Below are 17,393 nucleotides of genomic sequence, written 5' to 3'. Positions count from 1 at the left end.
CCCCCGACGAGCCTAGTCTAAAGCCCACCAGAGGAGGTCTGCCAACCTAGAAGAGAACACATGCTTACCTTTAGGGGAAAGGTGGAGCCCGTCCCATCCCAGCATGTCTCTTGTTGTGATGTGCCGGTCATGGCTGAGGAAGCCAAAGCCCTCCTCGAAGCACCATTCCTGTAGCCCCCAGTTGGTCTCCGCGATGCATGTTTCATGCTGTCTACCTCGTCCACTCACTGGCAGGATAGAAGAGAAAACCTTCTAAGATAGAAGGCTGGGTTTTCAGCAATTATCTTCACTGTGGACTACCACATTGCCCCCTTTATTATAATGTTGCATCTCACCCCTTCTAAAAAGCAGATTTCTGTACAACTGACTTTACTGATGTACAGATACCTGGGCTGTTTCACACATGGATTTTTCAGGGGAAATTTGAATGATGTCATTTCTATCTATGTGGGAAGGAACATTTCTCTCATGGGGTTCAACAAGGACAAGTGAGAAGTCCTGCACTTAGGAAAGAACAATCCCATGCACCAGTACAAGCTGGGGCTGACTGGCTTGGCAGCAGCTCTGCAGAAGAATGTTGGGGTTGCAGTGGACAGTAAGCCGAACATGAGCCAGCGGTGTTCCCTTGTTGTCAAGAAGGCTAATAGCATACTGCACAGGTGGGTGGCCAGTAGTTCAAGAGAAGTCATTCTTCCCCTCTATTCAGCATTGGTGTGGCCATATCTGGAGTACTGTGTTCAGTTTTGGGGCCCCCACTGCAGAAAGGATGTGGACAAATTGGAGAGAGCCCCAGCAGCAGGCAACAAAAATGGTTTGGGAGCTGGGTGACATGACTTATGAGGAAAGGCTGAGGGAACTGGGCTTATTTAGTCTAGAGAAGGGGAGACTGAGAGGGGACTTAATAGCAGCCTTCCACTACCTGCAGGTTGGTTCAAAAGAGGATGGAGCTGGACTGTTCTCAGTGGTGGCAGATGACAGAACAAGGAGCAGTGATTTCAAGTAACAGCAAGGGAAGTTTAGGTTGGATATTAGGAAAAACTTGCTCACTAGGAGGGTGGTAAAACACTGGAACAAGTTACATAGCGAAGTGATGGAATCTCCATCCTTAGAGGTTTTTAAAACCTGGCTAGACAGCATTGGCTGGAATAATCTAGTTGGGGATGGTCCTGCTTTGAGTAGGGGATTGAACTAGATGACCTCCTGAGGTCTCTTCCTATCCTAACTTCCTTTGATTCAATGATTCTGAACCTTTCAGTCTTCATTACTACAAAGGACAAAACTCTATGCTGAGACCTGCAGCTTGTCAGTGTACTGCATATACCTAAACACTATGACATAATTGGTAAAGGCGGGGCTGAGTGGTGATGATAATATTTATTCATCTCACATATACATGTCGAATCTGGACCAAGTGAATTGAGGATATCATCACCTTTCTTAGTATTTTAGAGGTGCCCATCAGTGTTGCTTTCTGAAAGGTCCCTGGCCTTAGAGTAAAACCCACTTCCAGTAATAGGCAACACGTAGGGATGGCATGGGGGGGGGCATGTGTCCCCCCTGAGATTGGCCATGTGCTGAAGCCACTGCCAGCTTCTGTGGGCGGTTGCCACCTGCACCTAATCCCCTCCCCCCACTGCCGACATCACCGGTAGCAGCTGCGGGCAGTCCTCACTCGCCACCGCCAGCGGTGGGTGGTCTTCGCCCACTGTTCACCACCATGGTGCCTCCCCCAGTTGTGGGAAGCACCAGTCATTCATGCTTTCCATTCACACATTGTTGGCACTTCTGCACAGTTTGCCATCCTCTGCAGTGAGGACATGTGCATTTATATTGACTGGGTGCAATCAGCTACACAGTGGTCAGCAGATATACACATTGGCATCCATTGTGGACATGGAAGTCATAATATAGCCAGACAAAACCCCACAACTAACACTGAAAGAGGCCTAACCCTAAGTCCCTGGGTTCTAGGCCCCACTTGCTCATAGGAGACTTGAAACTGCCTCTCTTCAGTTTCTTAGGACAGTGGTGTAATAGCCAAGCCATCAGTTAGACCAGGGGTGGGCACAGCCCACCAAAGGATTTTATCTGGCCCACAGTGGGTCCCTTCGCCCTGCCTGGCCCAGGCACAGGAGGCAGCCTGGGCTGTGGTGCATGCAGCTGATGTCAACACCTACAGGCAGGCGGTGAGGCTGTGGCAGTTCAGTGGCTGGACTCTGCTTCCCAGCAGCAGCAGATCCTTCAGGCTGTTGCCACTAATGTTGGCACCACCCTTGGTCCCACTGCCCAGGCACCCTGGCCTGCCAGCCCTGCACGCACTGCTGGGGACACCAAATGCAGTGGGTGGGTGGCATCTCCTTGGAGACCGGTCTGGGACCTCTGTGGGCAGGGAGCACTCAGCTGGGTGCATAGGGGGCTGTGGGAGGGCAGGGAGTGTTGTCCGAGAACAGGGTGGCTGGGACCAGGGCTGAAATCACAGGGTGGTGTCAGAAGAGGGCCATGCAGGGAATGGATCTGCCCTAGCCCCACCCCCAAAATCCCAGCTCCAATCCTACCCACCCATCCCACTCCTGAATGCCACTTCCAGCCCACCCGCAACCCCATCCCATGTGCCTGGCCAAACACACCCTGCCAGTGGAGACCCCACCCACCTTCTCCATCCAACACCCCCAGACCACTTAGGGAGTTTTGGTGAGCTGTTGTGGCTGAGGAAGGGTAGCTGACCCAGCCTGCTACAGCTCACCAAGCCTCCCTAAGTGGTCCTCCAGTCCAAATAATTGCCTACCCCTGAGTTAGGCATTAGCTCACTCCTGGGTTAGGCATTAGCCCATTCTTTCTCCAGCTCTCCTTTTGAAGCTGGTGCCCTGGACAGCCAAGAGAGGGAAATGTATGGGACCAAAAGGAAGAGAAGGAAGCATAGGAGGTGGGGAGATGGTTGCTGTTCTGGCAGGGAGCATGCCCTGGGTTCTAACTTTGACTCCTACCCAATGGGACAGAAACTTCCCCACTGTTATCCACCCATTTTTATCCAGCGGCTGTTAAACGCAAAGTGGTGACTCAGCTTCCAAAAAAATGCTAGAGTAGGGTTAGCATGAAATCTGTTCCATAACACGATGTTTAAGGTATTATGCTGGCATGTGGGAGAGTCTGAAGTTCAAATTCACTGTGTGCAAAGGGGGCAGGGGGATACAACTTGTGTCTCTTGCTTTCTCTCTGAGTGCCTTAACCACTCAGCTCTTGGAGCTAAAACACAAGAAAATGTTCTTCTTCCTAGCTTCTTCTGGGATTTATACTCAGGTGTATTCACATGTAGCTTTTTGTGTGCATGCTTATGTATCCATGCTGCAGGATCAGTAGAATTGCAGTCTGTACCTAAGTGCCAAAAAGGCAATTTACACACCTGGAAAGCTGCACAAAGGGTAACAGAATTTTGCCTTTCTCATCCAAGAATTTCTTCTTCTGTTACAGTTGTTGCTATTATATTGCTCTTTCACTCAGGAGCCATGGGTCTGGGCCCCATTTCACTGTGCAGTTTGCAAATGTAAATTATAGTCCCTGCCTCAAAATGTTTAAAGTCTCAAAAACAAAGATGCTTGGAGTTTGCTGGTCTACCACTAGGTTGTATAAGGTCACACTCTTGACTCAACCATGAACCAGTAGGAATAGTTCCTTATTTTCTTTACCATTTTATTTCACTCTCACCTGATCTGGTTGCCTCTTTGGTAGTTTAGATAGGTATGATTAGGGGTTGAATTAGATCAGCGGCACTCAAACTCCAGCCATGGGGCCAGATCTGACCCACAGAGCTGTGTCATGTAGCCTGTGGGGAGCCATGTGGCCCAGATAATGGGGTCCAGTGTGTTAGGTCACATTGGCATGGGCATGAATCAGTGGGCAGGTTCATTCCGGAGTTGGATCTGGGAGTGCAGAGTCAGGGTGGCAAGTAAATGGATTTGGGCACATGGGGTCAAGTTGACGTGTGAGGCCGGATCCAGGCATGAAGGGTCAGGCCAGGGTGCAGCCTGATCTGGCACTCTGGATTACACTGACCCCACATACTGATCCTGCACCATTCATCTGGTCTGTAGGGCTGTAAGTTTGGGCACCACTGAACTAAATGATCTCCTGAGATCTGTTCCAGCCCTACTTTTCTATGAGTCTATGCCCTTAAGCAGTAATTCTCAACAAGGGTGCCTTGAAATTCTGTCAAGGGTGCCCTGGGGTGCCACATAATGTTGGGAGTAATTCTGGGGTGAGCACAGAAGGGGTGAAGAGAAGACTAAGGGCTTTTGTCTTTACAAAGTGTCAAAGCACTGTTAGGTGTGCAAACATGATTCATAAAATAAACTCAGAGATTTAAAATAAGAATCCAAAGTGCTGGAAACATTCTGACCTTCTAAGTTCCTGGCAACAGAAAAATTGCTCTATTATTTTATTTATCATCGAAAAACGAATGAAAACTAAGAGCTTGCATTTTCCGAAGGGTGCCTTGAATAACAAAGGGTTTCCTAATTCTAAAATGTTCTAGGGCAGTTGTGAATCACTTTTGAGCTGGTGCAACTGTCAGGAAGGGTAAAAATGTGGCTGAGTAAGGCATTTTGATATCTTAGCATGATTTGGGCCATATCACAAGGCAAAATAGAATGTCTTTCTACTTTAAAAAAAACTTAAATATTTAAAAACTCTGTGTCTCTTTTGTTCACTTTGACATACCATTGTCTTGGTATAGACAAAAGCCCTTGGTCTTCTCTTCACCCCTTCTGTGCTCACCCCAGAATTACTCCCAAGAAGCAAGGTACTCTCCATGTATGCCAAATCAAGGAAATTATGTGATATATAGTCACCTTAGATCAGCCATAGACATTTCCCTCAGGCTCTCCCTACCTTTGGTATGTTTCTGGGTATGCTAATTTGATTATTTATTAACACCATAAGAGGCAGTATTCTACAGTAACTTTATTGTGTTAAGCATTTAAAAAATACATTTTACCTGATTTTTAAATGGGTGCACACTGAAGCTACTACACTTCCCCTCTACAGATGTAACAGGAGCCACAGGCCTTTGTGATTCCTGCTACAATATGATTTTGCACACCATGGAATTCCAGATGAGTTAACAAGAGACAAAGGTCTACAGTGTGTAAGCTGTTCATGTCAGCACTTTTCTTTGACATATCACTTCAAGCACATCCTCTAAGACTTTTCCGATGCACAGTCAGAAAAATATATGCAAATAGCAAATAAGATGATTTAAAACAAAAGCCATGGCATATTCAAGGGATGAAGACTTAGCACTGCTAGAATATTTCAGTAATTCTTTCAAATTTTTCTTCAGATTGACAGTTCAGAAATGTATGGGCAGAAGGTGAAAAACTCAAGTTCCAAAATCTAACAAGCTTTTTGAGACAAAGCCAATTAATCTTGAAGTGTCTATAAAATAACTTTACCCCACGACACTGGAGCACAAGAAATACCATACTATGATAAACATTCCAAACTATTGTTTTTTGCAAATGGGAAGGAATACAGGATTCAAATGAACAGTTATTCCAGAAGCACCAAAGTTTTGTGTTAAAACAAACTTCCAGGGTGAGTCCTAAAAGAGGTAAAGAAGAAAGGCAACCAAGCTGTACACAGGTTCATTGGTGCTTTAGGATATCCCCCTGCCTCTCACAAAAGCTATGGACAGTACTTATACAAGATCATAAGGATCACCCAGTTATTTGCAGAGACAAACACAAGAAGCAAGAAATGGAGCCTGCAGGTGAACAAGACACTGCAGAAGGAAGAGAACTAAGAACAAGAAACAGCCATGTGTTTAAAAAGGCCTGGGACCTCAGATATGACAGATGTTCATACCCTACTCTAGATGTTTCTATTCCTGTGTTTTATTATGATCCTAGTGAAGTAGGGCTGGAAGTGACTTCATTATCCAGCCTCCTGCTCATGGCAGGACTGTCTCTGACTAAACCATTCCAGCCAAGTATCTATCCAACCTATTCTTGAAAATTTCCAGGGATGGAAGTTCCACAACTTCTCTAAGTAGTCTGTCCAACCATATAAAGTTAGGGTTGGCAGGGACCTCAGGAAGTCATCTAGTACAACCACCTGCTCAAAGCAGGACCATCCCCAATTAGATCATCCCAACCAAAGCTTTGTCTAGCCAAGTGACCATAATGCTTGACCATACTCATAGTCAGAAGGTTCTTCCGATTCTCCACCCTTAATTTCCTGTGCTCCAGCTGGAAGCCATTGCTTTTAGTCCTGTCCCTTATAGCCATCAAACAACCATGTGGCCCAAGACTGGATATAGTACTCCAGGCCTCACCTGTGTCAAACAGAATAGAAAAATCACTTACCTTCATTTGGAAAAGACATTCCTGTAAATACAAAAGTTGGTTGAATTAGTCAGTGGTTCTTATTGATATTCTAGCATACCATATTTTTATGTATGCCCCAAAATCTAATACACAACTTGTTTTTGAAAGGGAGAATGAAAGGGAGTGGGGGAAAGATTTTTACAAAGTTATTTTGCATACAGCAAGGACACAGCCTAATCTTCAGATGACAACTCCCCCACACACACACACTTTCCCCCAACCACCTCCCTGCTTAACTAAAGATGAAAGCCTGGCTGCTGCTGAAAACTAGCCTCCCTTGGTGGAGCTATGATTTTGAAAAGAACTAAAGGGTCTCCTAGGCTGTGTAATAGGAAGAGAGAGATTTGGAGCGATTAACAGGCAACATTTCCCTAAGAAAGATTGATTAGTAAAACATCAAGACCATTAAAATGGAGAGACAATTGTTAATACCTGTGGAGTGAAGAACAGCAGGCTATTAAGACAAGTGATTCCCTCAACCTGAAAACTAATGCCACAGTTGCTATACTATAGTGCAACAATCAAAGCAGGGTACCTCTATCCTGGGAAGAAAAAAATCAGCTTCCCCATTTAATACATGTACCCCATTTTGGGGGGCTGATTTTTTGGGAAAAGGTATGTGTTATATGGAAGAAAATACAGTATACATATTTGATTTCCAAAACCAGAGAAGGGTTGAGGGCAGGAGGAGATATAGCATTAGCTACCTGAGGCTGTGATGGTATTGCTTCCTGCCATATGGCAAATGTTAAACTTTAGACATTCCTGGCCCATGCCATGTAACTGTAGCTAGGAAGTAAGGTTATTCTTTTATCAGGATGCCTGTGCTTGATGCCTGCCACTCTTATTGTTGCAGTCTGCCTGACAGCCAGGCAGAATTGCAGCCCCTGCACTGTGGCGGGCTGGAGAAGGGTGTACAGCGAACAAAGGTATGACTACAGCATGGGTAGGTTTCTCTGTCCTAGCATTAATCTAGCTATTGTGGGTAAAACGGCATGACATGTGACAGCATGAACTTCAGCACAGGCTACCAGGGGACCTGGCAGCCAGCCTGCACTGAAATCTGTGACACTGTATCTTCACTCTTTGACCTGTGTTAGCCAAATATAGGCTAAGAATGAACATGCAGTGTAGACAAACCTTGTGAAGCCTGAGGAAGTGTCCGTCCAAATTCCCCTACAGCAGGAATGTCAACCAAATGGTCCATGGAGCCATGTCATCTGGCCCACAGGGCTCCTGCAGGGACCAGGAATTTAGGGGAGGGACCCATTGTGGTTCAGAGCCTTGCTGGGGATGTTTCGGTGGTGGATGGTAAGTGACAGCTGTGTTAACTCCACAGCTCCCTGACACTGCTCACCGTACCACTAGAGGTGGATCAATGTCCAGCCCACAAGGAGCCCCATGGTTCAGAGCTGGCCTAGAATCCAAACCAGTATGACACCCCTGCTGTAAGGATGTCAGCACCAATAAAGGGGCATGCGTAATAAGCCAGCTGATGTGACCAGCCACCAAAGGGACACTGGCCATAAGGTGTAGCTGTTCATTTTCTGTGTGTTAGGACATTCTGGAGAGTGCCTCCTAATGCTTCCCTAAGGATGGTATAGCTTCACAGTACACCTTACTCTGTGGCACAGATCAACTGATAAAGCGATTAAGGTGGGAAATGTCTTGAGGGCATAGCTATGCTATAGGCACTGCAGCACAAGGAGACATATTGGAGCTAGCATTAAACTCTATTAAACATTAAATGGAGGCATCAGGGGGTGAGGGAGGGAGGGTAGGGGAGAAGGGAGTGTAGCAGGTAAAAGTGGTACCTGGGGAGTCAGATGTCCAGCAAGTTGTAGTGTGTCAGAATTCCACAGCGTTAAACTGTGAAAGCATGGAGTTCAGCACAGACTGACTTCATGAGTGTTTACCCAGCTTCTTGGGTAGGTTTTGCAATCTCTGCTAAACTTCATACTATAGTAGCATACCATCTGCCAGCCAGTTTCCTCCTCCACCACAGATGCTGCCAGTATGGGCCAAGGGCATGGCTTCCATGGTAAGTCCAGAGGTACCAGACCCCACCATCAGGCAGGTAATGCTCAGGCCTTGGTGGCTGTCTATCTCACGGAGGATGTGGAGCCTCTGCTGTGCAACCCCTTGGCCTACTGCGTAAGTCACAGCCAGATGTAGCCACAGTTGCCTGGGAACACCTGTCCTGTCCCCAGACCAGTGTTCCAAGCGAGAGGGTGTTCAACATTGCTGGTGATGTAGTGATGCCCCACTGCACCTCCTTGGATCCTGGTTTGGTGGAGCAACTGATGTTCCTCAAGGTGAACCTCCTGCTGCTGGGGTTCCCCAAGCTCCAGGTTCAGACAGAGTGAGTGCCATCCTCTTCACTCTGTCCGCACCTATTTCCTTTTGGTTTCTGGTTTCCGAACCATTTAATGCCCCACTCTCAGAGCTGGAGGTGGCAGTCATCACCAGCCAGCCAGCAAGGGAAGAACATGTCCCTGCTGAACTCCCATGCCAGGATGAACTTGGAGGTATGAGCTGGGACTATGGGGAAGGAGGAGGCCCCAGGTCCTGGGCATGACCACTAAAAATGCACTCTGCCAGACTTGGGAGGTGGGACTGCTGGCAGCGCGGCAGCCCCAGCAAATGCCAGGACCAAGGATCTCCCTGGTGAAACTCCTGGTAGGAGGCACCATAACTTCCAGCCACCACATACACACACACAGTCCTGGCTGGGGAAAACCTGCAGTTGGTGTGTGTGTGCTGTTCCTGGATGGAAGGAATAGTAAAGAAGCCAGAGGCTAGCATGCAATGCAGCAAGAAAATCAATCAGTGAAAATGGAAATGGAGGCATCAGGGGGTGAGGGACAGGCTGGGGTTGGGTATGGGGAAGGGGGGATGTAGCAGGTAAAAATAGAGAGGTACCTGGGGAGTCAGATGTCTAGCGTGTTGTAGGGTGTCAGAATTCCAATGTCTATATTGAGTCCATGAATTTGTGTACCTAGGAGGTTGATGAAGTGCAGTTCATAGCCTCATCTGTGAAAAGTGGTTTCTTGCCAGGGCAGGGCACAGGATGGAGCTGCAAGTGGCTCATCCAGGGGGCACAGGGAGGAGGTGGCAGCTCCTGGCACTGTGCACACCCTGGAAGGGCATGGGGGGGCATATGCCCCCAATCTGCATGCAGGGTGAGGGTAGGCTGCAGCTGTGGGCTGGGGCTGGGGACAGTGTCAGGCTTTGCCCGGCTGGGGGCTGAGCCAGGCTGTGCACAGGTCTGGCAGCAGCGGCACTGGGAAAGAGCTACAGCAAATTTTGGGAGCCCCCCTCCCCCTGTACCTCCTCTCCCAGTGCCACCGCTGCCCTGAATGCATCCCTGGCCCAACTCCCCTCCCCAGCCCCAGAAGAGCCTGGTGCTGGCCCCAGCTCACAGCAGCAGCTCACCATTGTCCCGCGTGCAGATCTCTCCGCCCCCCCCCACACCCTCCAGATGAGCCGCTCACAGTTCCACCCCATGCCCTGCCCTGGATGTGCAGCACCTGCCCCAGCCCCACTCCCTCCCTCACTGCAGGGGCCTTGATCTGCCCCCCCCCCAACAGACTTACCAGCTGGACACTGCTCTCCAAGCTGCCCAGCTGCATATTGGCAATCAGATCGGTATCAGCCAATATGGCTCATTAAAAATTGGCCATCGGTATCGGCCCAAAAAATCCCTATTAGTGCACCCCTGTTGAAAACCACTGTTTTAGAACACTAATTTTTTAGCCATATCTGTCAGTTTTAGCTCTTTGAAATTCTAGTCTCTGCCTCATCTGCCCATTCTCCTTTCAAATCTCAGCTGAAAACTAACTTTTTTCATGGGGTACAAACTGCTTAGTTACTTCAGTAAAAGCGCTTTCTTCACTGAAGTGATGCTTTATTATGAACCTACTTTTGGGTTTCCCAGAGTAGCAGTCATGTCAAGACATATCAAGCATATCAGCAATGATTAAGTAAGCCAGTAAGTAATACTATATTTACTCACATGCCATGTGCAGCTTTTCAGCCCTCCAAAATTGGGGTGCATCTCTTCAGCTGATTTTTCTTTGCTGGAATAGGAAGAGGGATGAAAAGAAGCATGTAGACACTGTATTTAAATAGCTGCCAAAATAGTTGTTGCTTCTCCCTGGAGCAGAAAACAGCGGGGGTGGAATCCAGTGTTAACCTCCTCACCGCTGCTGGTGAGGCACTAGCTTTGGGCTTAAGAGCCACTGAGCTGGCTAAGAGTGAGCAAGCAACAGCATATGCAGTATGTTGTATCTTGATGAGGCTTGTGGTGTGGAAGCAACACTGTATTATTTATGGGAATTTTATATAAAGACTTACTTACAGTAAAGAAGTAAGTCTTGCTGCTGCTCTTGCAAGGGTCTGGGGACTAGCTGTACTGCTGTCATGCCACACCAGGAAGTTCCTGCTGCCTCATTCACACTGGTTCTTGGGATGCCAGGCTTTCTGATCACTCTTACGTTTCTGGAAGGACTTACTCTGTCACACAATCAGCCATGACTCTGAAAAAATCTTTTTTTTCTACCTTCTGTCTTCCAAAAACAAAGTGCATGTCTTATGTATTTAATATGTGAGAAAATATGGAAATTACTGATTATGCTCTTTACAAACATCACTTTTCAACACTAACTTCTGACTAAGTGTTTTATTCTTCAGTTTGCCAAGAAGGAATGGCTTGACAAAAGATGGCTTTCATTCTGCAATTCATTTTGCTCCCCTCCGAAGTCCAACAGCTTTCCCATTTTTGCCATGCTTCACAAAAGACTCTTCTTTGAGATCAAAGCAAATTTAGGAATGCAGCTTTGCTAACCTCAACAATTAAGCAATAATGGCAAAAGCACAAGAGTTAGAAATAGTAGGACAAAATATGCCTTTCCCCATGATAAAGTCTCTTAATCTGTCCCTGAAACATTTGCTTCCATAAACACATTCTCTAGTAGCTTCCACCTTGGGTCCCCCTTCCTAAGCTTACAATATATTCCCAACTAGTCAATAAAATGATGCAAATGGTAAAGTAGCTTGACTGTGGGCTATGTAGAATGGCATTCTAGAAAAGTCAAGAAACTGACTACTGTCCCTTACCTGTGCTTTTAAAAAAAGATTTCATGGCTGATCTTTATGTCATCGCTAATTAAATGTCAAAGCTGAAACAACTTCAAAGTCAATGGAAAATAGTATTTAAAAAAGCATACCTATGACTGTTATTTTAAGTAAAGAAAACAGAACCTAAGGTCATCATTTTTAGCTGAATAGTCACTGTGGCATTGAGCAAAGCAGTTGCTCTTCGTAGATCTTGATGAACTGGGAATGTGCAGAGGTTCAAAATAATCTGTTTTACACAACTTCTGGCACTAGGTTCATGCCGCCCAAATGCCTGTTCATTAGATATCTTCAAATGCCTGTTTTCTCCTAGCCAGAAATGTTGCAACAGCCACTAGTGTCCTTCTGTGTGGCTGGGAGGATGAGCTGGGAAAAAAGGCATTGTATATTAATGTGATTTGATAAAGCATTAAAAAGATTCAGTTCCCTGAAGGCTGTGTGAGATGAAGTAAAATTCACCTAAGCATTTGCAATTCTATGATTATTTTCGTAGCAATCATTTAAATATAGTCCATATTACAGCTGGATGTGAGTTATTGTGAGGAAGAAAATTGTGGATCTGCATGATAGCTTGATGCCTTTCTGGAATTTAAATATTAATTGAAAAGGCAAGGTCAGAGGGCAGTTGACACTTGACTTTGCTCACTTTTGTTTGCCCATGGCTTTGATCGTGCTACATCTTTCTTTGTGGCTGGTCCTCCAGAGGGTATCCTAGGGTCATGGCCTGTTTCCTAGTCAAGAGGTATAAACCTATTGGCTTAAATATTTGAGGCCCATGGTTTAACTGAGGATGGGCATGAAGGGGGTCGCTTCATGCTTTCCACATTTCCTACATAACCAAGAGCAGACTAAACAAAACCAGTGTGAAATCTCATGGCTAGATGCTGCTGTGGTTATATTTTTTTAAGCTGTCATCTATTCATTTGTACTTATGTTTATTCCCTAGATTTAAAGCTTTTTTCCAGCCTTTTTTTTTTTTGGATGTTTGAAAACTTTTGACAATAGATTGCAGTAAGCAGTGGCCTGTGATTAAAGCCTAGTGGGTTTTTTTTCTCGATGCCGCGCTGGTGCAGCACTGTCACACATGGTAGCATTTAGGAGCCCTTCACAGCTGAGGTGTTTCAAACACTAATGAATGGAAGTTTGGTCATATAACGCAGGCAAGCTTTAAGGCATGCCTTACTGAATAGTGTACTGTAGCAGCCTGGGAAAGGAAGAGAGTTATAAATTGTGTCAGTTAGCCACCCAGACAAAATGAAGCCATGTGGAAAATCAAATCTATTAAAGTATGAAGACTGTTATAAGCTGTTTTAAGCTGGTCATTCTTAAAAGGTTTCAGTTTGCTGTAGGGGTAAATGTTTACCTATTCTTTCTAGATCTTTTTCATATGCTGTCGTACAAGATGATATGCAGCATTTGATAAAAATCAACTTCTCACTAACAGCCCTTTTATCAAAGATGTTTATTGTCTCCAGTTTTACCACCCATGTCCTGAAAGGTACTGCACATTTGTTAAATAAGCAGCATCAGGAAGATTGCAGACAGAACTGGCCTGCTAAAGGCAAACGTCAAAGCCAGGGGATAGAGTAGTAAAGGGCAGGTCATGTGAAGCGGGGACTCTGTCTGAGTTTATGTCAAATTTCCTGTGCGGAGCTAGTCTACTTTTCAGATACTGCATCTCAACACAGTGGCATTTTTACATGCACATTTTAGTACTAAGACCAAATGATTTAACATATCTTTTCTTTACACAGCAGCTGAGAAAAATCCACTCAAATTCTCTTCTTGATCTTTTAAAAACGTCAAGTTAGAGGAAAGAAATTGCACCTTATTAAAAAAGTTGGAAGTAGCAACTTTCAGCCAAGAAGATTTTCCTCCTTGTCTTTCTTTTTAGAGATTATCTGAAACAAGAGGTGGTTCTAGTTTTAGAGGAGATGCTGCTCTTTCCTGTTTCACACCTAGCTGACTTGCCTTTGTCATGAGAAACGTGAGGCTATAATCAATACACTTCAAAACACAATACAACAAATAATTACTGTGGAGTTCAAATTCAAAACCCCTTCCATTTTCTGCATTTTTATTTAGTTTCTCCTCTTCCAGTTTGACATAATATCAACATGGGATTAAAAGTGGGAAAACTGGAAGGCAACTTGGAGAGAGAGCCAAAAATGAATTGATGTGATCAGCGGCCCCCTTTTCCCTTTAAAAAGGGGTGGAGGAACAAGGTCCCAGAGCTCTTGTTTCTTTTTTTGTCCCTTTTTGGTGGTGAGAGGTCAGATTCTCAGTCTGCACAGATCTAGCTGGACCCTGGAGAAACTTGCCTCCCTCCTGAAAAGAAAGGCACTCCCCTGGACTCTTGGAATAATGTAGAGGTTGTAAAGAGTGTTGGGAAGTAATTACTCTTTGAAAGAAGGTCCTTGGTGCCAACATTATCTGCTTTTATATCTGAAAGGCATAGCAACAGGGGTAATTGTATATTTTATTTGTTCATTCTAGGAAGAGACTGAAGAAACTGAAGAGACATCCTCACAAGAATCTGCAGAGGAAGACTAGAAAACCACACCATTCAATTTCTACCTCATCAGCAGTTGGGTCTTTTGAAGGGAGAAGACACTGCCTTGACCACTTATTTTCTATTGCCATGGTCTTTCCACTTTTGCCTGGGGGGAGGGGGGAGGGGGATGGAAATCACATAACCTTAAAAAGGACTTTATTAATCACCTTTGTAATCCCTTCACATTCCCAGGTTTAGTGAAAAACTGCTGTAACACAAGGGGACACAGATTAATGATGCAACTTTTAATTACTGTTTTCTTTTTTCTTAACCTACTAATAGTTTGTTTGAGCTGCTAAGTAAGGGTGTATGGGTCAAGAAGAGCTTTGAATCAGGTTAAGTCATTCACTGCACTGCATACAAACAAGAAACTTGTAAAATATTAATTATAATGGGCATTGGAATAGGAAAGGTTTTGTGTGTAACACATTAGGCCTTACATCACCTCCAAGGACCCACTCCCTAGCTTAGTAACCTCCCTGTTTAGGACACCAAAGATAAGGGATAGATACTCTTTTTATAACCTTCTTGTAGACTTGTACTTGATTTTTTTAGACTTACTGTTATTTCAGGAAAAATTAAAAGCTGATATTTCACTTAATTCAGCTGATAAGCAAATGAAAAAATCAACAAGAAAAAGGTACTTTCATTTTGCAAAAGGGAAGAAAGACAAAGATATGTTGTATATATACAAATACAAACATATCGTCAGAAACAGTACTAAACAAAATTCCCAGCCCTCATCTTCAGGAAAGTAGGAATTCAGGTAGAGTTGGCTTTCCACAGAGCCAGATATTGTTTAGAAAATAGAGGTGACTGACACCAATATATTCTTAAGCCATGTAAAGACATAGTTTTATTAACTAAAGTGTTTAAAACAAGTAATAGAAAGGTACCTCAAATGAATTGTGAACTTACCTGAACAAATCAAAAATAACCCAGGTATTGGTTTAGCTTTAGCTAATTCCACCTACCATATATCAGTCTATCAAAGGGAATGAATCTCTTCTCATCACTCATCAGTCTTGATGTAAGAACCAACACCATGTACCTCAAGTGAGTTTATATATTACTTTAAGTAATATACTTTGACATAGGATGGTTCACTGGGCAGTTTTAACCCCAGTGACATTTCTCCATGTTTTCACTCAAAACAGCACTTTTAGCAACAGATGCAATATTACCCCACTATTCAATACTACCTCTGATTTTTACAATTAAGTCAACAGCCTAATAAATACATGCTGCTATACACATACAATGCAGGAAAATATTATTGGGTAGATAATCATGAATATCTGCATTTTCCCTTTATTTCTAACTTCAATACTTAATTGCAATTAAGAGCAATATCTTTAATGTGTTTCAGCATGACTACATCTTTTTCCTCCTTTTTAATATACTTATTCCTATTCTCTGCTAGACTTCTGTGTAATGTACTGTTAACTTGAATATATTTTTGTACTGAATTGCTCGTAGGTTTGTAAGGATGATTTTCTTCAGTGACACTACATGACATTTAAATATTACTGTCCAAGTTTGTACCTCAAATGAAATGTTTAAAGAAATGGACTAATCAATTGACAAAGACCTACCTCCAGACTTTAAATGGATTGAACTTGTTACTTTCAAGCATTTGAGACATTTTAAACAGTTAGGACTGCAACTAATCCCTCATTCAAAACTATTTTTGTAAAAGAACTGTTGGAAATGAACACATTTTAAATTACTTTCGTATTAAAAAAAAACCGCTTCAAAGAAACTTGAAGCTTTGTAGGTGGGAAGCAACAAGCTCAGCTTTTGCATAATGCAATCACAAATAAGTGTTTTTTTAAAAAAATTAGTAGATTGTAAGAAAATGCTTGACAAGTATTTTCATGTATTTTACACAAATGTGATTTTGTAATATGTTTCAACCAGATTTATTTTAAATGCTTCTTATGTAGAAATTTTTATTCCTTCCTCTGTTTTCTTTTTCCTTCTTTCTTTCTTTCTCTCCTAGTCAGTACTTCTACTTTGTACCATTGTATTATTAACTGGGCCAGGGGTAGTTTCTCAGGAAGTCTTCTATCAGTATGGCTTTAGTACTGAGCCAAATGCAACTAAAGATAACTACTTAGTGGCTTCTCCAAAGAGGTAATTATCAGGAAAAATGGACCTCTTCAAAAAGACAGCAGAGGGCTCATTGCTGAGATTTGCTGAGAAAGAGCTGATCAGAGTATTAAAATTAGTCATGTTCAAATCAACTAAGTTGGAAATACTCGTATTTTAGGGGCCAAATCCAATATCCAGTGAAGTCAACAGGAGAACTTCGGTTGACTTCAAAAGGACATTGAATCAGGCTTTAACAATTGAATAATTAACAGAAGGTTGGGGGGACGTTATTTGGGAGGGCTGTTTTTATTTTTTGTTTAGGTTTTGGGTTTTTTAACCACAATATTCAAGGGATGAAACATAGTGGATTAATGTAGGTCAGACTGCAAGCTCTGAGAGATTTACAGCTCTGATGAAGTTAATCATATATTTTCTATATGTTGTAGTACAATCAAAACACATTACTACCTCTTAGGGCCTACTTTACCTCATTTTTCAGACTGAAAAAATGCATGCGGCCATTGAAACAGTGAGAACATCATAAAATTTTTTATATATATAGTTTATTTTTGTGGGAGATAAATTTTATACGACTGTTCTTTGCTGTCATTGGTCACTGCTAAATAAGACTGGACATTTAACTTTTCTGTTATTTCTGCAAGTTGAGTAAGTTTGCAGGAGAAAAGTTTCAAGATGTTTAACTACAGTTTACTTTCTCCTTGAGTGTCTTCTAACTTTTTTGCTTTATTCTTCGTATAGAGTTGCTGTCTTTGATTGTACTTTGAATCGCTTGCTTGTTGAAAATGTTTCTTTAATGGATTATCACAGTCTGTTCAGCACAATAAACATAATAGCCTCTGTGATCCCCATGTTGTTTGATTCCTAGACTTTTGTCACAGTTCCATGAAATGGGCAATAAAGTTTGGTCACAGTGGACCAAATTTGTAAAAGTTTGCATGCAAGTCATTTTTGTCCAAGCATTGTAAGTACTGTGCACACGTTGCTGTGTGTGAAAAAAGTGGGCTTGCTTTTAAACGCTGTGGTAAATCACATGATGAATTTTGAGGGTTGTGGTACTGGCCCATACATTTACATTTACAACTGAGTCTCTCTCTCGTGATTTCTCAGCTATTATTTCTCCACATTTTTAGTTATCTACATTCTCCATGTTAATCTATTTGCAAACAACTTTTTTACTTACTTGATTTATCTAGGCCTTCTAAACCATT

The 17,393-nt window shown here is 43.5% G+C and overlaps 1 protein-coding gene across 1 annotated transcript in view; it reads left to right on the top strand.

The window, feature by feature from the left end:
* Window positions 1-17,033, top strand: part of HMGA2 (high mobility group AT-hook 2) — a 178,714-nt gene extending 161,681 nt beyond the window's left edge. Inside the window, exon 5 of the mRNA XM_019543279.1 lies at window positions 14,013-17,033. Coding sequence (XP_019398824.1) covers window positions 14,013-14,069 — 57 coding nt within the window. The 3' untranslated portion in view covers window positions 14,070-17,033. The remainder of the gene's footprint in view (window positions 1-14,012) is intronic.
* Window positions 17,034-17,393: the final 360 nt, after the last annotated feature.

Source organism: Crocodylus porosus, unplaced genomic scaffold (assembly GCF_001723895.1).
Source record: "Crocodylus porosus isolate Cpor-Errol unplaced genomic scaffold, CroPor_comp1, whole genome shotgun sequence".
NCBI lineage: Eukaryota > Metazoa > Chordata > Crocodylia > Crocodylidae > Crocodylus > Crocodylus porosus.
Note: the sequence above shows the minus strand (reverse complement) of the source record. Positions and strands in the feature narration are given on the sequence as shown.